This window comes from Hetaerina americana, unplaced genomic scaffold (genome assembly GCF_022747635.1).
Source record: "Hetaerina americana unplaced genomic scaffold, ioHetAmer1.1.p SCAF_7, whole genome shotgun sequence".
Classification (NCBI taxonomy): Eukaryota; Metazoa; Arthropoda; class Insecta; order Odonata; family Calopterygidae; genus Hetaerina; species Hetaerina americana.
In genome coordinates this window covers 25,300,685-25,321,613 of record NW_027287316.1, presented here as the reverse complement: position 1 = coordinate 25,321,613, position 20,929 = coordinate 25,300,685, and the positions used below count along the sequence as shown (strand labels likewise).

The following is a 20,929-nucleotide window of genomic DNA, read 5'->3' as shown; positions in this document are numbered from 1 at the left end:
ACACCCCAACTATGAGAGTGTGTGGGGGAGGGGGGGGGGAGAGTGGCTACCGCATCCAATTGAAACTATCCAAGTGTTGTGCTCCCAATCGAGCGAGTAGTCCTTCCCTATTCCAGTGTCTAGGCCTGGAGGCGACCGTCGGCGGCGGCGATTGTGTTCGCGGAGACGCGAGCCCGAGAGACTGCGGGAGGATAAAGGGTCAACGGACAGAGGGGCTCGGCTCGCAGGGCGATGGTCGGCGTGCGAGCGGGAAGGAGGGTCATGGGACAGAGGACAAGCGTCGATAGAAAATTGCAGGAAGTGGAGAAAGTGGGCGTGTATGCCGTCTGCTATACGGTCTGGTTTCAGAGGACAAAATGCTATATCTGGTCCCCATTTCATCAAAAGTTGAATTTTAAAAATTACTTACACAGTTTTAATCACTCCTAGATAATGTTCTCTTTCACCCAGGAAATTATGTTAACGGAATATGTAGGGGTTCCATCTCTTTTAGCTTCCAATAAAGACGCCAGAATAGCATGAAAACAATAATTTTTTCTGAGACTGTCTTCCGAACTATAATTCAAATTCAACAGTTTTTTTGCTGTGAAAGACATTTCTTTAAATTACATAAAAATTGAAATAAGTCAATTTTACTGAGGATTTTGCAGTAAATTATTTCAATAATTTAATATTTGTTCATTATTTTTTTTCAATTTTCAAAGATTTCATAAGGCATGTGCCGATACTTATTGTACAGACCCTATATATTTCCAGGTAAAAAAAATTAATAAAACGAAGACTATCTTCTGATTATAAATTATATATACTGCCTAAATCCTACAAGATTACTGGCATTTATTATGTTATTCGCAGTAAGTTGATAGATAGAATGTGGGAGGTAAATATATAAATAAAATATGTTGTCAATATTAATCAATCCATATACGGGGGTTAACTGCGGTCATTCCCTCCAGTTGACGCTTCAGGTTCGTTGAGTCTTGATTTTAAGATTAGCTTACTCGATATTCGAATCCTTATGGTGTGGGGTTCAGAACTCTAAAACTCATTCAGTCAAACGGAAGGCGTGATCCAATCGGGAAACTTGAGCTAAGCATGTCATTGAACTGCTCCAGATTCACAGCCAAATGTGCCATACAGGTATGCAAGTTAAAGTGTCTTGTCCAAGAACCTCAGCCCTAATCGCTCCATTTTCTTAGCCCACCTTGGCCCATTCCTCTCAAATGACGAGCCATCCCGATTCCCTATTTGAATGTGAACCTCTCTTGGTTCTTATCTATATTTGCCTCACAAACCAGAAAATATTAAGGATTTACCCCCGTAAAAAATATAGCGGAAATACTTAGGCGTATTTACGAATTCGAAGTGACCGAATTAGTGATTTCAAAATTTTTTGAGGGAGAGACTATTAGTTTAGGTCTTCTAGTGGATAGGTTGAGTAGACTTCAAGAGCTGAAGTATAGTGATAGGACAAACAAGCTTTGTGACTACTTAGTTTTCAAATCCTAGTTTTTTGCTCAGATTATTTTCGTGAAACCCATATTAGACGTGAAAGTTGGTGACGGGATAAAATAATTTTTACGAATAAAAATTTATTCTATCTTAGAAAAACACGAAAAAGTACTTCTAAGGTTAAATTAAAATTATTTACATTGTAATAAATATAACACAGGTATCCGAAAACTATCCGACCTGCGGTCATATTGGTTTGCTAATTTTCTGCGGTCTTTGCGAATGCTAATCTTCGTCATCCGGGCTGTGGCAACCTTCGAAGTAAAATCGGATACTTTTCGGACGCACCTCGTATGTGACCAATGACGTCACTAAATGGTTTGAAATAAAGTTACAGACTAGGATATATGAAAAACTAGGTTAGGTAACTGGCGCAAAATCTACTTCACTGTTCCTCGGTTAGGGTACCGAGGATGTAGACTCTTAGTGCATGTACTACAGTATCTAGACGGATAATCATAGATATTTATGAATAGGGTAAGAAAAGCAGGTATTTTATCATAACATTAATACAGATATTAATACGAGATGACAATCCATGTTGTTCCGCTTCCAAATGAACGTAATAGGCCCGGAAACTCATAATTATGAAAAAAAACTATTTCTGAAATCTCTTAACTAATCAGTTACAATGCTGAGGTCCTCATTGTAAGAATGGGACCTCCGCAATGCAGCCCCTGACCTAGTGACATATCACAGATGATTTTCTTCTCCTAATAGTGAATATCTGATGCAAACACAGTTGATTCAATGATCCGAAGTTCCAGTTCATAACATGCCACGTCGGAAATCCACACGCGGTGTTTTCCTCAGAATTTATTACGCCGCCAAATCTCACATAGGCAAACAAACGGAGAGATATTTTTATATGTATTGATGAATTCAAATTCAAACGTGATACCAATAGAAAAAATGACGGCAGATACCCGAAACTCGAAAAAGGACATAAAGGTTCACGTAAAAATAAAAAAGGACTTTTTTGAAAAAGAAAGTACCCTATGGTAAAAAACATATTTCTATAACACTGAGAAATACGAAAGCTTTTTGGTCGAAAAATGAACGTGACCGGACGAACTTTGGGATAATAGCTGGTTGAAAACGGTTAGGTACCACGTGAATTACGATGATCATTGGCGTGTTTGAATTGTATATGAACGCTGTGAATTTGAATGTATACTAAAAACCCATTTTTCAAATTAACAATTGGTACCCTATCGATAATCATCAAAAATTGAAGCTCCTATTAACAGAATTTATTGTAGATGGAGGGATTAAAAAAATAATATCAGTATACTAAATGCACAAATAGCCAAAAATTTTCATTCTTTAATATTCATTGCAGAGGCAACGATATCATTCATGATATATTTCCCCCTATGGATTGTTTTTAGGAAAGCGTTCTAATTATTATTCAGTAAAAACGAGAGACAACATATAAATTCACGAAGCCAATGGAGTTGCTGGCTGTTAACTGTGCAAAAATATGGGATTAATAAAATATATCATCGTCCAATTACGGAAAAACATGAGAATTCTCATAGTATAGAAATACTCGGTCCTTAAATCCAGCATATGCTAAAAAAATAAGAGGCAGCATTTTTGACGGACGAATTAATTGTCCTTCTATTATTTTTAGCCTCGAAATTGACAATGCATATTCATTAACTGACTCGCAAGGTGGAAGAATTTACTATACTGAGCATACCCTCCACCCAGATACTTTAAAAAGAGAATGCTCCATCCAAAGACACCGTCCCAAGGAGAGAGAAATGATTCATTTTATAATATTACCTTAATTTTGTTTATTTATTTTACATAAATCTTTACTGATTACTTTTATTAAGAAAATTTCATGCATTCATCTTCGTGCAAACCTCTTTCAAAATGAAATGTGGTGGTTCTTTGAAACTTATATGGAACTGGAAGTGTGTCGCTGGTTTGAGCATTTTAAGGGAATGGATGAGTGTTGAATCATCAAACTGATATTTAAGGGGAAACGTTAGGCTGAAAAAATCATAAAACAGTCTCTGGCCTGAATTGGTGGAAAATCTTCATATTGAAATTGAAAATAATCAACTTGGCTTTTCCACAAAGAAAATTATTTTATTTACCACCTAGGTTTCGTTATGGTATGCACCCGAAGATGTTATACCATAACGAAACCTAGGTCACAAATGAAAAATTTTCTACTCGGAAAAGCCAAGTTGTTTATTTTCTGTTTCAATAGAAAATCAGGGTTAACTGAGCCCATTTAAGCTCATAAAATATTCAGTGTTGAAAGTCATAAAGGAAAACGAAGGACAAGGCACAATGGAAACTGTATATATCGATATATTCGTAGAAATAACTAACTATTGAGCTTTAAAGTGACTTCAAAGGCAATATTATAATTTTGTAGTATCCAATCAAACATATATTTTGGAAGAACCCAAACTTAACGCCCCTACATTAAGTAGTGTAGCTTAGCAAACTCAAACTAAACCTCCACAGCTAATTTATCCTTATTCAATTCAGTATAGTATATGTACATTCTACCTGCCTTCATTCCGCCCAACATTTCCATCCTTTTCTTCTCACTATTTCCCCCTTACATCTTAATATTGAGAAATATTTAAAAAGTATTTTTCAACTTTTCGCATTAATTTTTCTACGCGAAAGATGTGTGTAGGTAACACTGACATTGCACATTCGGAGAAATCCTGGTCTGAAAGAAAACCATAGAAAAAAAGGTGGCTACAAGGAATAAATATGACATTTCCGAAACATATTGCCTTTCCATTTAAAATATCTGCCCCCCAGCGTACGTAAATATCTTTAAACACCGGTCCACTCCCCCGGATCCCAACGTTTCCATTTACCGATATCAGCTAGATAACATGGGCATCAAATTCTTCGAAGATCTTTACCCTCCTGCTAAAGCAATAAAGCTGAAGAGATCCATTCTTCAAAAGAAAACCCTTTTGGCCTTTCTGTGAGAAAAAATGTCACCGTGCCTCCATCCGACTGGAAAATATTTATCAAAAATACAATGATGATATTGAAAAAGATGATACTGAAAAAAACTTCTTCCCCTATCAAACCCCACACTATAAATGTGTATACCATGTGTATCATGTGATTACTTTGTCATATTTATCAGTTGTAAGATTAAAAATAAAGAATTTTGGCTACACTAATTATACTTCAATAATGAATAATGGTAAAGAACCGTTATCTCAGATTACAAATATTTATGGAGTTCAACAGATCTAAATATCCCTCCCTTGAAGCTTTCCAAACCTGTCTTCGTCCAAAATCATCGACCACTATTTTTAATTTTTTCTCCACTTATTTTATCCAGTTCAAATTATTGCAATCAATGAATTAAGCTTTTTCTACGAATAATGTTAATACCATACGTAAAGGTTTTTTATGAATTAAAAAACTTAGTGATGCTGTCAACTCTGATTGTACAAATTTTAGTTGCCCATTAGACCAGAAAAATGAGACACTTTTTTTCCATCTTTCCAGGTATAAAATCTAATGATAAAAATCATACAGCAAATCAAAAATTGTCAAATTTCTAAATATTTATTTTTTGTTCTTTTTGGGTGAACTAAGCGTTTTCATTGACTTTCCGCCAAAAGTATCAATGTGACAGAATCCAAGTAAAAAATATAAAATCAATAAAATAAAACTAAATACTTTTGATGAACTAATTTATAAGTGTCAATTTAATACGCCCTCACAATACGGGTTTTTTAGGAATAAATTTAATCTATCAAGGGTTAACAGTCCGCAATCAAAATATAGGAATAATGCAATGAATAATCATAAATAAGTCAGTTAAAGACGCACATGATTACGTTGCAAGATTTATAAGAAATTAAGACTCGTAATTCAATTGTTACACCATGTCAGAATAACACCCTTGTTTTTACCAGGAACCAGATTGATCAAATCAGGCTAATTAACAAAGTTCTTTTCTTATTAACTTTGCAGCCTCTTCTCCGATCTTCGCAGTCTTTCAGGGACGACTCTGATGAATCTTCTGGCTGGTCTCTTCATGGCTCAGCTGCTGTATGTGATTGGCGTAGGTGGAGTCCAGGTGAGGACGTGAAAACATTCTCCTAATTAGTCGTAATTCCCCTTGGATAGATTACTTTCACACGCAGTATTGGAAAGATTATTATTTACCTAGCATACTCCCCTTTGCTATAAATACCACAATGCTAAGGGAGAAATGATACCTCTGACTTCAATTACCAATTACCTAGCTAAAATTACGATATTTTCAAGTTAAAAATATCTCATCCAAAAGCAGTACTCGTCCAATCGTCTCGAAAAAACTCTCGGGGAAATAGATTATGAACAACATTGCAATTCAATCCAATGAATTAATACTACTGTAAAAATTCAGCTATGTGTCCTTAATGCATGCATTTTACATACATTCATAAGAACATGCAAGCTGCCGTACGGGTGTATGGTGTTACTCATTACATGAGTAGATAATTCTGCAATTGTACTTAGATGATTGATTTATTTTGGTGCATTGTATATTAATATTTTATTGATGATTTGGTTTATAATGTTTATCATTATCAAAAAATTCTAAAGCCCAAGTTATCAAATATTATAGAAAAATGACTATATAAGGTAATTGAATATTTTTGAACATGGCATTTTGCATAAGAGTTTATTGTCATATAAATACGATTAGGAGAGGGAATAGGCTGGAAGATATTAAAATCGATGAAAAAATAACGGCAAATGATTGACATACACAAAAAAATCGAAAATAATGAGTAATACGCCACATGATAATCAATAAAATTGTACACAATTCTCCAAGTTATCAATAATTACCCTCAAGGATATTAAAAATTAATTGCTTAAGCTTTTTATCAATTTAACAATACTTAACCAAAGAGATAATACATATGACATTGGCTTCTCCCGTATTAGTTTAATTGGTTTCCGTTCAAGCAGATCGATTCACGCGCCACAGAACAGAACTTTGCAGCCGGAGCGAGGAGGCAAATACGGGTGGGTGTAGATGGAGATTAATCAGGGCCAATGCGATTGAATGGGGGCCACCCTGGTGACGATGGCGCGAGGAAAGGATTATACGCATCCGTGCCTCAGGATGCAATTATGCATCGGCAGTCGAGTGGCGGGAGACGGCGGGAGAGGGAATCAAGTTCCCGTGCGACGATTCCTCTGGGTGCACCTGAGATGGATAAAGAGATAGTCTCAATGAGACCGTGCGTACGGAGGTGCCGTACCGTAGCACCATTTGCCTGGCTTTCTTTCTCCATCTATTTGTATCCTTCGAGCCTTAGTATCCTCACATTCCAACTCAATGTATCAAAATTAGTAGAAACCCATGGTGCAAAGGCAAGTGTTCTTATTATTTCACAATTATTTCAAAACCTCAAAAACGTCTCCGATGAAATGTGGACTGGAATAAATTTAACTGACTGCATATATCAAATGCAATGCCACTAGATTAAATATCTATATTGAGACATTTTAATTGGTATTCAAGAATTAAATATCAGTATCGAAAAAGTACACTCATTTTCTAGGTTTTGGAATGAATCTATATGGATACATCTATAGTTAATTGATCCAACAATCTTTTGACAGTAAATATTTTGACAGTTCAATTTTAACTACACTCTAAAAGCTCCGTTCGGGACGTTGTACATACATTTTTGTGACGGAAATTTTAAGTTCCGCGGGGATATTATACTAGAAGAAATATTTCATTGAATGATATTTAGATAAGTGATTTCAAATTATATTTTTATCGCACGGTAAGGAAAATTAAACTTTTCAACAATATGCATGTATACTATAAAAATAGGTTTATATTGGTTAAATAATAAATATTGTATTTTGAATGGGTACATCAAATATTTCCCATCATGAATTTTTGGAATGAAATACGGTCTATCGGATTAGGTTTATTCCTTCAGTTTCATTATCCATTGAAGGAAGACGCTATCGCTGAAAAATGATTACTCTGGAGTAAAGGCGCATCTTACGTACGGACTGAAAGAAGATAATGAAAATAGGCGTGGAATGAAAACAGTGAGACGCAATTAATGCCTTTGGGAAATCGACGCGAAGGTACGGGTGCAGGCCCTCCCGTAATTACTACGCCATCCAGGAGGAAAGTGGGTGAACAGGGTTTCCGTGCAATTAAGGTGCAGACAATCTTTTCTTGAGATTAATCTGATCATTTACGCCCCGTGACGAGATAAGGCGGGGAACCTTTGTCCTCCTTAAACTCTGCGTAGTGCTTTCATGGGGCCGAAAATAATTCCGAGAGTTTCCATCTAGAGAAGTAATGGATGTATAAGCATGCACATATATATACATTTATATATTATATATATTTATATTTACGTATATATATATATATATATATATATATATATATATATATATATATATATATATATATATATATACACACACACATGATTTAGTCGAAGTAACACGGAAGTGTTGAATAAAAAACTTGGGCAGCAACAAAAAATATAAGAACACAAAGAGAACACTCACACATTATTCATTAATAATTTCGATGGAATTTAGCTCCACCTTCCTCAGAAGAAACAGTAATACTCTATATAATACCTACTCTATATACATATATATATATATATATATTCACATATATATGTTCACATATATTTTTATATTTAGGTTGATGTCAGCGTTTGTTAACTGACTTGAAAATATATACACTAATATTTCATGCCTAATATATTATAATTATAGCATTCTATTTAATTTTCATAAATGATTTCAAGAAAGTTGATTAGGAGCTAAAAAGCTTTTAAGAAGTTTATAGGGCTTCATTTGATATTTAAAATAAAGCATTCATATTTTAAGACTCAAATAGTTTTGATTTTATTTTCAGCACAGTAATTCTTGAATAAATACGGCTTGTTAGCGGAAAAACCGTTGACCTTCAATGAGGGCATTAATTTAATAGCTTTAAGTGAATATTAAAGCAATTAATAGAAATACTCTTGTATTTTTCCACTGAATATGGACATATAGCCAATTATATGTATAACTCTCTTTCCTGAGCCGAAAATTGTCGAATTAAAACATGATTGTTTACTAAACCTCCTTTCCTGTCAAAAGGAATTAGCATCGGGTTACAATTTAAATTTAATAATCGAAGAGATTACGCAAAACAGATTGATATGGCGAATATTTATCTATCATGCTTATAAGGAGCCAACTAAGAAAATAACAGTTATGATTTTATTTTAAGTTAAAAACAAAGTATTTTATTATTGGTGCTTAAACAGTTTAGTCCGCAGCAGGTTAAAAGGAGAAAATATTTAAATATGATGCTTATGTCCTAAAGGAAAGAAGAAAGAGATCTAGTGGATGCCATTTTCCACGTCGTTCCATGTCGTCTCGTAGTTTGTCGTGAGAGGTCCAAACTTTTGGGGAAAATTACGGTTTCCCTGGACGAGCATGGGCAGCACTAAATTTTGCTCAGGATTAGGTTTATTTATGAGACACACCGATTGTTACATGATACCGTGTTTGCTCAAGTTATCGTCCGTGGCTGTTTGCTAATCAGCAAGTTGGTTTGCAGGGCTTCATTGGAACGCATGGCAATTTGGAATTTCAAGGGTCTCATTGGTGGCCTCAAGAGGTTTCTTCCAGAACAAACAAGCTAAGATATTCACCCCCTCATATCATGGGAATTTTACCCTTAACAGCTATAGACTTCATCAAATGGCAACATAAGCGGGTTTGGCAATATTCAGTTTTCGCCATGGTCATTACGCGCTTTCACTACTACCGATGAGATCGATAAAACTCGATCCGTTTCAATATGCTTGACCCATCTAAATTATGATATCGATTTGGGGTTTCTTCGTTGTAGTGGAATATCGGACGCTATCATTCTGACAAAAAGTGAGCTTTAAAATTGACGTTTGATTGTGGTTGTTTTTGGTTGTTCTGGTAACTTGGATTCAACGGATAATTCATAAAGTTGGTGTTGTGACATAGCATATGATGTTCAATTATTCCTGGTTTAGTAGATATTTGCAGCCTTAGAATAAGTATAGGTATTTATAATGTGTATATGGGTATATATACATACATACATACATGCATTATACACAAACACACGCACGTATAAATATTAAAATATATATATATATATATATATATATATAGAATCATAAACAAAAGGATAGAGAGTAGGGAAAATGATTACTTAGGGGATGATCAGTTTGGGTTTAGGAAGGGGAGAGGTAAACGTGATGCCATTGCAGTAATGAGATTATTAATCGTGAGGAATATAGAACATAAGCAGGAGGTATTTTCCTGTTTCGTAGATTTCGAAAAAACGTTCGATAGAGTGAATTGGGAGAAACTAATGAGTATATTGCAGAAAATAGGAATAGATTGGAGGGAAAGGAGACTAATCCGCAACCTGTACATGTCTCAGACTGCTCAGGTGCGAGTGGGGAACGGCGAGTCCGGTTGGGCAGTGTTAGGAAGAGGTGTAAGTCAGGGTTGCCCATTATCACCGTTGCTGTTCAACCTGTATGCAGAGGAAATGATTAAAGAGGCATGGGAAGAACTCGAGGTAGGAATGAAGGTGGGCGGGGAATTCGTAAAATCAGTTAGGTTTGCGGATGACCAAGCTTTAGTTTGTCAGTCAGCCAAGGGGTTGCAATCATTGCTTAGTGAATTGGAAATTCAGTGCGACAGGTATGGGATGAGAATCAATATTAATAAAACAAAGGTTATGCGATTTTCTAGAAAGAAAAAGGCTAAGCTTAACATTAAAATAGGAGGGTAAAAACTAGAGCAGGTAGAACAGTTTACGTATCTCGGTAGTGTTTTGGACCTACACGGTCAAAGTAGTAGGAACGCAAGGAGAAGAATTGCACTAGGCAAGGAGGCTTTCACAAGGAGGAGGGAGTTGATGACGGGGACGTTGAGTAAGGATGTTAAGAAAAGATTCGTAAAAACTTTGATATGGAGCGTAGCTATGTATGGTGCGGAAACGTGGTCATTGAAGCAGGAGGAAAGACGTAGATTGGAGGCTTTTGAAATGTGGGTGTGGAGAAGAATGGAGAAGGTGAAATGGACAGAAAAGAAAACAAGTGAGGAAGTACTTGGTATGGTGGGCGAAGAGATGGGTTTTTAGGAGAAGCATTGCGTTATATGTTATAGATCCATCGAGTAGTTTTGCAAGTTATCTTTGCTGAATTTTTGACATAGCTATTCCAGTTGCTTGATTACATTTTCAAAATTATTGCTTCATTAAAAGAACAAAAAGTGTTATACCATTCAGAGAAATAAGATAAAGTTTATATTATTTGCAAATGATTTAATAACACGGTACTATTTATTTCAAAATATAGTTGACATCTTCAGATACTTCGATGTCAGCTGAATGTGATGAAATCTGTATCTCCGTGTTAATAATTTTGGCAAATTTTAGACTGTAACTTATTCCACAAGATGAATGTTTGCCAAGTTGAGCCCGATGCCACTGAAATCACATCATTCATATTTTGAACTCCAGAAATTTGAAAGGAAATAGTAATGAGGGGAAGCTCTTTTAAATTAATTAATTATATAGTGAAAAGTCGTTATAGGTTTCTAACAAGATAATAAATGATTTACGGTTGTACGCATGCATACATAATCACTATGGTAAAACGGAATTAGCATGCATAATTATTATGTACGAACGTTGGCAGTGCTTTTAAATTGAGTCGTACACCTTAAAACTGTGTGTTCTGTGTAAAATAAAAACAAATCACATTATAATCCGTATGTTAAGAGTAATATCTTGAAAAAAAAGTTAGTAATAAATTAAAAATGTTATTTATTTAATGTTAAATACCAGTGGTTATAATGGTAAGCCATTGTAAAGTTTTGAAAAAGGCATAAAATGTGAGCAGTTAAAAGAACAAGGTGACAATTGCATCGAATAGCTTCATTATTTGAGGGATGAATAAACTCAAACAATCTCGTTAACACGATTACGCGGGAGGAAAGTAAAAAGAATAGAAGGGAGAACAAGAAAGAAGACTGAACAGAGTTCGTTAATGTCCAAATGAACTTTTAATTGAACCCTTGCTTCCGAAAATATGATGACTTAAAAAAATATATTTCCGTACGGGAGAGACTAAAAGCAGTGCGGGAGTAACGCTTGGGGGCCATCGCCCCACCAGGTCACCGTACGATGACGTCCCCCACCCTACCTGCATTCCTTCCTGACCCATCATACAACGCATATCACCCCGAGCACGTCGGTATTTTGCACCAAATTCTCCACCCAACCTGCCCTTCCTTGCTCCCCGCCTCCCATCTTTGTTTTAAAAGATTCCATCTCCTCCGACCCGCCCCTACTCTCCAATTAAACCTTCTTTAACTTTTTGAGAGATGTTTTTGTTGGTTTTAATAAGACTTTTCTCCTTGGAGGAAGGGTTGAACGTCGACAGACAGGGTTCTAGCCTCCTGTGAAAGGACAAAGTGAAAGCGACGACAGGGGAATCGACCTGAGTTTTTATCGCTTTCCTAAGGGACATGAGATGGAATGAGACACGTCACTTTCATGGTTTCCAATTATGGCTTCGCTCTTACACTTATTTCTATCTCCTTCATTCGTTTACGCTCGTGCGAGAGAAGATGAACATGGAAAATATAACTCGGAAATCTTTCCCATTGATTTATCAAAGTTTTATATTTATGGTCACTGATCTTTTCCTTTTTCCGGAGGGATCTGAATGGAACTTGGCAATTCTGAAAAACAAAAGAATCAAATTATAGTTGCAAGCAGTAAGTCCACGATTTTCATTTTGATACAATTGAACGTAAGAGGAAAAATGGATGAACGAGTTCTTGGAACGTAAATCGTTTGGCCGAGCCCAGAACGCCATTAGGCGATGGAGACAGTAGGGTTTCCCGTACATTGATTGGAAATAAAAATGGCTTCGATAGAATCCACTAAAAACTGTATACATTATATGTATTGAATCATTCCATATTCGATGTAAGGATTAACAGCATTAATATCTGGGTCTATTCTAACATCATATTTAAAGTAGTCTCTGGTTGATTAATGCAATACGAAACCCACTATCCATTTATGTGCTGGTACCTCCTGTGACTTATTTAATCAAGCCTCAAATGATTGTTCGGGTATTAGTTTACTGAAATTTATAAGTCATATGCATATAATGAACAATAACTAGATACTCGTATGTTTTAAAGTATGAGATAATAAGTATATTCATATTAATGAAGTTGACTTAAGGATTTAGAGGCCAATGTTTGGCACTTAGCCTTCATCAATTATGAATGAAGTAAAAAAAAAATTCCCTGGGTTCGAAAAAATTTGTTTCGAGAAAAGTACCTGTAACAGATTCATTACATAAACTTGGTAGGTCGAACCTTCTAAAAAGATGAGAAAAAACATAAAAAGACTTACAGGGATGTACATAAAGGGACACATAGCTCATGTATGACATCTGGAGACAAGGCCTGGCCTCGAGATATCTATTGAAATCCCACGCTATAATGTCAACTAGTTGAACTACCTAGCTAAATGAAGAGAAATGTACCCTGACGCTGAATATCAATCATTTCTTATAGCCACACACAATTCCTTATCGAAATTAAACTAAATCTACACATTTTTGAGAAGTGCAACCGTGGAATAGATAACTGTCATTTTCCGTTGGTTTTACAATATTTTTAGCGTTATGATGATAGGTTCAATTGAGTATTTTCATCTTTTTCGCACTCTTTACCTGTTCAATAGCCTACGGTCATTTAATTCTTCTATCTTTCGCCAATTCTTCTCAGTTAGGGATATTCATTCTTTCTAAACTCTGTCTGTAATTACCTTTTCATCTTTCCCTAAGTCTACCTCTGAACTTTTTTCATCTAACACTCATTGATAAATTTTCTGTTTTGATCTCTGCCATGCGTGTTATGTGACCTAGCTTTCACATTCTTTGTGACTTAATAAAGCATACCATGGCCTCTACCTTTATCAGCTAATTTGATGCAGCATTTCTCTTAATATTTCTTCCCCTCCTTCCTCCTCTGTTGGTCAAAAAATCCTTTCAATAAATTTTCTATCCAAAAATTCAAGTATTTCTTTGTTTTTCTATTTTAATGCCCATGGATCGCACGTTAAATGTCCTTACAGCCATTTTGCAGACCTTAAGTTTGCATTAACTTGGTAGAATATTTGAGCTTAGTAGTTTTTCATTAGGTCATGAAGACCCTCAGATATTCTTTGTGTTATTTCGTGTGATGTTTCATCAGTTACGCTTAGCGATGAGCTAGGGTATTTAAAGAAATTCAGAATATCAAATTCTCTGGTTTTAAGCTTTAAATATCGAGTGAAACAGTAGAAAAACGGTTCAGTTACATGTTTTAATTATTTTTTCGCAAAAGCCGTGCATTCACGGCATTTTTATATTGCTATCCTGTTCTGATCGGGAATATCCCATATCATTCTGGATAAAAAGACTCGTCTCAAATAACCTAAAAACCATAGTGTAAAGGTCATCTACGCATCTCTCGTATTTTCATGAAGCATTGAATGTCGGTTCTTTTGACTGCCTTGTTGCCCGCTAGAATATTCCAATCGGAGAATAAATTTCACATAGCATTTCTCAAAGAAATTATTAATGATACAATAGTTTCTAAATTCATCAACGCACCTCCTAAGAGAACTGGAAATAGAAAGTTCAATATGGTATTTTTGAGACGTTTTTTAAATAAATATTAACAATGTTAAAAATACAATCATAAGATGAAAGAATAAAACTTAACATCGAGTGAAATTAAAAGAAAAAATGTGTAATTTTTGGTGAACAGATGTAAGACATTAGAATATCGCTTCACCGAGAGGTTCAAGTTTAAATCTTAATCAGTCTTCGAAAATTTCCTGGTTGAATCCATTCATGATTCCATAGTTGATTTTTTCGAGCAATACTTCTTTCCGGTCATCTAAAAATGGGGCAGGGATAGGAAAAGGTTCCCCTCCCACAACTTAAATTAAATGGGTTAGGGCTTAAATTAAATGGGTTTGTATTAGTAATACAACGAAAGAAAATTAACATCAACTATATATCTACTTCACTTGAAAAAAAAACCTTAGGGCTTGATCACTTCATTACTGATGATTTTGATGGCTTCAACTCTCTAAATTTCATTGATGACTTGAACTTTGGAAGGAATTAAAATAATTTGAATTAACACAGAACTTTCCTATTCTTCACTTTCAGGGTGTATAGTAAGACCAAAAGAGTCTGATTTAAAATCTTTCGATATACGTGTAAGTATCTCATTTTTTATGCAATCTTCTCCACGCAGACCTGTCTTTTGAAATATATTTCAACTGTGTCACGTATTCATAAATTGTTTCAGGAAATCTCTACTGGTGCTAAGATTTTATTTCTCATCTTGGTAGAGTTTTTAATTAAACTCTTAGTTCAATTTTCAAATACATTTTAATACTAACTAATTGAATTAATGTAAGTCGCTCTTGACTTTCTATATCTACTCCTTCGTCTCAGAAATTATCTCTTCTCTTATCTTCGGTGATATAACTTTCTTAAATTCTCTCAACATGACCTCTCAACAGCGTTTTAAACTTCATTAATTCTCGCTGCCATAGTAGCACTACACCGGGATATTCATGTCGAATGCTATGATTTTTCTTTTGATATTAATGTAAAAACAATTTCTGCGTGCTCAGTGAAAACATTATTTTCATTTTTAACTAATTTTTTAATTATAGTATAGAGTGAAAAAATAGAAATTACGCGTAACTCTTTTTTCCTGACAGATTATATCAAAGAAATAATAGTATTGTTCAACGTGATGCATAATTTTTGTTAGCCCAAAATAATTTCGATGACTGAATGGAGGGTGTGTAAAACTCCTGGCATAAGAGACATCCGGAGCAGTTAGCTAGCCCGCCGAAGATTTTATGCATGAGGAAGGAGCGATGGCGGAGGAACCCCGAAGATTGCACTAATTTACGGGAAGCCGGGAAAAATACCATTAATTTTGGATGAGCCCTACGGTTCAAGGATCGCTACCACCATTCTCTTGACTTGAGAGATTCGGACATGACAAACTTTCCGATGGATGGTTTTCGGGTGAGACGCGCGATCATGAACGAATCAGAGCGACCGTGAGGCGCTATCGTTTGAGAAGAGGAAAGTCGTGGAGAGCGTAGAAAAACTGAGGAGGGACTGTGGTCGGACTTGAGAAGGGATCAGGGCTGGGAGACGAGATGAAAGTTTCAACGGACTTTTTCATCCTATTGGCTCACGTTCCGAAAACTTTTCATCATCAAGAACTCCTTTTAATTATCTTTTCCTGTCAATGACCCTCTCTCTGCCATGCCTATCCACCCCACCTCCCGTGGATCTTGGCCCTCAAACCCCTCTCTTTTCCGGGCTTCGGCAGCCAATCATATCTCGCCTTCCGAAACCTTTGCCCTCCCGCCTCCAGGCGCTAATCATCGGGAACGGGTAAGACCTTGGACTTCGGGCTTTAGTCTCCGGGATGGGGACTGAGTGGGTACAAATTGTCGTTTTGGGACGCTTATTGGAAATGTCTTCTAAGGAAGGATGGCAAAGCTGAGGATCAGAGTTTACATTTCCCGTAGTGTCCTGGGAGACCGTCGTGAGTGACAACCTCGTATACAGTCAGTGCGAACTCAAATTTCTGAGACTACACTTTTTTGAGTCGGAGAAACACGAGTGATATCAAGTTTTTGTCATTAAATAAAGACAAATAATATTCAGGTACAAGTCAGATGTTTCAGGCATGATGTGGAGACATGATTTGCCAATGAAAAAAGTTTGCATATTAAAGTTCAATTTCACTATCAAAGTCATCACAGTGGAAAACACAATATTTTGTTTTTATAGGTGAGGATAAAGAGTTTAACACTATCTTAGCCTTAAGAGTGATGAAATTCAAACAGGATTTGGGATTAATTTCCCTTCTCAGTACCTCTGTATTTTATCGTTTCTAACACTTTGTATTGCACATATAATGTGCCTTATTATTAGTAAATAAGCTTTTGTAAGATAATATCCTTTATTCATTCTTGTTTTCTAGACTAAAAGTTTTACTAAATTTTACTTCCACGCTTAGTTAAATAGTTACAGGCCATACACAAATTTGATCAAAGTTGAATCAATACCTTTCAGTTTTCTGTTCTGTAACCAAGAATTTAGGCTTTTTAATGTGGATCGTCAGGCCTAGCGAAAACGCAATATAATATTTTTTTGTATGATCAAGTATTTTTGAAAACCAATTTGGAAGTATTAATGAAAGAAAAATATTGTGGCGTTATTATTGCGAAGGCTAGGATGAATACCGTAGGATGTACGAGCATATTAGATTGGATTAGAGAGTTCATATTTATGACACTTACTGAAGCATCAAGTCTGCGTATTATTGGTTCACGTAAATAAACAAAAAATTCTACAAAAAACCAAGAATTACTTGGACTTAAAAATCCCAAAGTACAGTTGTGGACATAGCAATAGGCTTATTAATCCCAATAGATATTGTGATCACAGCAGCTCTATATGTACACTATACATCACAAAAGAGTCAAAGCGAAAAAATATTCAAACCAAAATACAAATAATTAGCACCCCCAAAAACTCCAAAACGAAATATTCAGACTGGAAATATAGCCATAATAATCAACCTGAAGTTAGATTTCCCTTCCCCATGCTGTTTGTGGTGTCCCACAACGTCGCATTCGAAACATAAATAATAATACGTAAATCTATTGGATGAATTTTTAGACATGGTGGTCCGGAAAAAAATGGGATTCGGGATTTGAACTTGAAACCCTCAGAAGAGTAGAGAAACAAATTAACGAATAGTTGCGTAAGATATATTTTCTTTCAAGAAGGAATTGTAAAATCAATTTCACTGAGAATGAAATATTTTCATCCCTCCATTTGTACGAGTAATGGGGTAGAAAATAATTAAAGCATTTCGCAAATACTTACCCCTGTTACCATAAGTCCCCAGGATTAATTTTAACAGTGGTCTTAGGAAAAAAAGTAATGTACCAATATATAGAATTCAGTATAATGAAAGTGGTCTAGAGTCCGATCGAGCAAAAGCTTTAAGGCCAATGAAGGTCTTCCGAAATTCTGAAGTATTACCGTAGCCCATTAAAATTGCAAAAATTTTAATATTTGATAGAATCGCAAACAATAACAATTGATGAAGAGTAAGTTCATTTTTCATACAAAGTTCATACCTAGATTCTTTATATTTTGGTCCCTGATATTTTAGGCACCACAAAAAATGATAATTCAAAATGAAAACCCGTTTTTGATGGGGAAAATGGTACTTTGGTTGTTTCGTCAACGATGAGTCTCGGTAGAGAAGAAACCATAACTCTTTTAGGTATAATGTTAAGAAAGTCAATTGACGACAGAATCATTTAAAGCACTTTTAAGAACACACCAAAACGAAAGCGCAGAAGTAGCCCAAATATCGTATATGATACCATCATTAATAGACATTTTATTTTTATTTCATATAAATAATTAATTGGTCAAAATTAAATTCTCAAACAATTTAATTGTATAAAATAGCTTCTGTAAGATACAATTAATATTTTATTTTAAGACACGTGATTTGATTACGCCATCGACGGCGTCAATAATGAGACAGTGAATGGAATAGTCAAAAAAGTTGTGAATGAATTAAGTTCCTCAAAGCATACCAGTGTGAACCACCTTGGCTGTTTAATACAATTTCAGTCATTTACTTTAAAAATTATAAGCCATAACTGTTCGTCTTTGAAATAGAAATTTTCCTCGGACAATCAAAACTTTTCAGTTAAAATGTAATCAGAAGGAGGGCACACAGAATAAAGTTACTCTTTGAGTTTCCGCAAATTCAATTCAAACTCTCTTAAGTGCCTTTAATAGAATGACGCTCGATAAAAGGACTCGTTATGGTAGCCTTCGAGTACTTCAATGAATTTTCTCTTCCTTCCTTTAAAGAGTTCTCCGAAGGAGGAGAGCAGTTCATCCGTCTTGGCTATATTATGGGAGGAGGTAGGCTCGCCTAGTCTTTCCTGGCTAATTTTTAACTACGGACGCGAAATTATATCACTGGGGTGATAAAAAAGAGTTGTTACCGGGTATAGCTCGGGATTTGAAGGCCCGGATATACTAATACTCATTCATGCATAGACCCAAGAGTATGTGACACTACTTTATTCAATAGCCTCTTCGGAGGTCACTGTATATTAATTTATTTTATGCACTAATTGTTCTCTGGATGCTGCATACTCGATTTCAGTCATTTACTCTAAAAATTATAAACCATAACTGTTCGTCTTTGAAATAGAAATTTTCATATTTATATTTTTAATGATTCATTAACGGGCCTTAGAATGTAACAATTTATGATCACGGTATTTTTTAAAAAAATTCGTAATTCATTCTGTATAATTTAGGAATAATAAGTATTCAAATGTTTCAATTATAAATTTCTGGTATTAAGAATTTCTCCGCCTAACGGTTACAGCATAGTTATCCAACCAATTGGATGTTAAATATAACATCCTTTTGGAAATCATTAAAACAATGCCGAAGATATACAAAACAATTCCTTTTTCATGGCACAGTCTTTATTCATTACATCCCGTTCATACAAAAAATATCTACTATTTTTCTTCCTCTCCTCTAATTAAGGTACATTCATTCAATTATCACTGCCTTCTACATTCATTTTCACCTCCTATCTCCTGGAGAGTATTTTTCTATTTACGTTTTACATCATCCGATGCATTCATCTATGCTTTTTCCAAACGATATTTATTGTTTGTCTGTATCTCTTTATCTTTGAGTCCTTCAAATTTCGCTCATTATATTTACTTATGTAAGATATATAGTAACCGAAAAATACTAATCTCTGAATGAATGTTATACCTTTTAATCTCATCTTATATCCCTTTTACTATGTTTCATAACATCTTATAGCTTCTTTTAACGGTTCAAAATTTTCTTTTTATTCCTTATGTTTCAGCACTGCTAAGGAATGCTCTTCTGAAGAGCCCAATGACAAATAATTCATCTTGTTTCACATAACCTAATGTATCAAATTCAATTTTATTGCTAAATTCTATCCTACATTTCTTGAGAAATTCATTACTTACATTTTCATAAAAAAATATTACGTGAACACAATAATTGGCGCTTAAATTATTTTCGCGAAAGTGGTGTGATAAGGGATTATTATGCGTAACTTTAAATATATGCTCGGCATTTAATCCATGTAAATGTGTTGACAGGTGAAGGCATTTAAAACAAGAAGTTCGTCGTTCAGTAGGCATGTGTTTCATGATAATGATGTATGCAGTTACTTTTCCTTCGGAAATAACTAACAGTCCAACCCATAGTCATGTATAATTCTTATTCAGTAACAACTTATGCTGGTTTTACCATTATGATTTACTGATTGCCGTGCTTAAGCGTCTCATTTCTCCTTAGACTCAGACCGTTATTCATCTGCTCCCTTACGCTATGATAAATACTCTTCTTCTTTTGAGTTGGCGCCTCCACTCTTCAGTAGTAATCAGCTATAAACTCCATTTAATTTTCAAATGTGTCCTCCATATCTTGGAAGTCGGTAAAAGTTGGTCGAACTTTTAGACTATGATATTTCTCAACGTTAAAACGGCTTCCCTGAGGCCTCTGTTTTAGTAAAGTAACAAAGTCTCCGTCAAAGAATTCTTTTGTCTTTCGCTCTAAATTTTTTAAAGTAATTCTCTTGTGAATTTAAAGTCATTGTTTTCGAAATAACTTTCACCTTTTTCTGCCTAATCCTCTTAGGGTTGGAGATAATGAAGTCAAGCACTTCTAAGGGGCTATTGAAGTTATTCTAGTTTGCATCAATATTCAAGGCACAATTTTATAATATTACCAGTGATTCATGCTGAAGTTTGTTTTAATTACACCAAAGGTATTTTGTTAAATCCTGAAACCTTGAATTCACGTCAAAAATTCGAGCTTTTGATAAAATTGCAAAAAACATATTGAAATTTAATACAATTTACTGCGCATAATGTCAAATTTGCGCGTGGCATTCAAAACACTACGCATTATTTTTGTAATAAAGAGAATGAAGACAGAAAAACTCAAGAATTAATTTCTAACGTTTGATTAACTAATAAATATTTCTGCTTTTAAGTTACGCAATTCGATTAAAAAATCTATTTGATACTATACTAGACTTAGGTCCAGTTTCTATAACCTTCCCTTTGCCTCAAGTAACTTGATGAGTAACGAATGCATCAGAAGATTCATCAGTAAGCGTTCATAAATTTTTAATAATTATCAAACGT

The 20,929-nt window shown here is 35.0% G+C and overlaps 1 protein-coding gene across 2 annotated transcripts in view; it reads left to right on the top strand.

Moving 5' to 3' along the window:
- Nucleotides 1–20,929, top strand: part of LOC139696779 (uncharacterized) — a 285,713-nt gene that overhangs the window by 252,369 nt on the left and 12,415 nt on the right. For both annotated transcript variants that reach the window (XM_071595617.1, XM_071595618.1), the window contains one exon: nt 5,494–5,599. In XM_071595617.1, the coding sequence (XP_071451718.1) occupies nt 5,494–5,599 (106 nt within the window). The remainder of the gene's footprint in view (nt 1–5,493; nt 5,600–20,929) is intronic.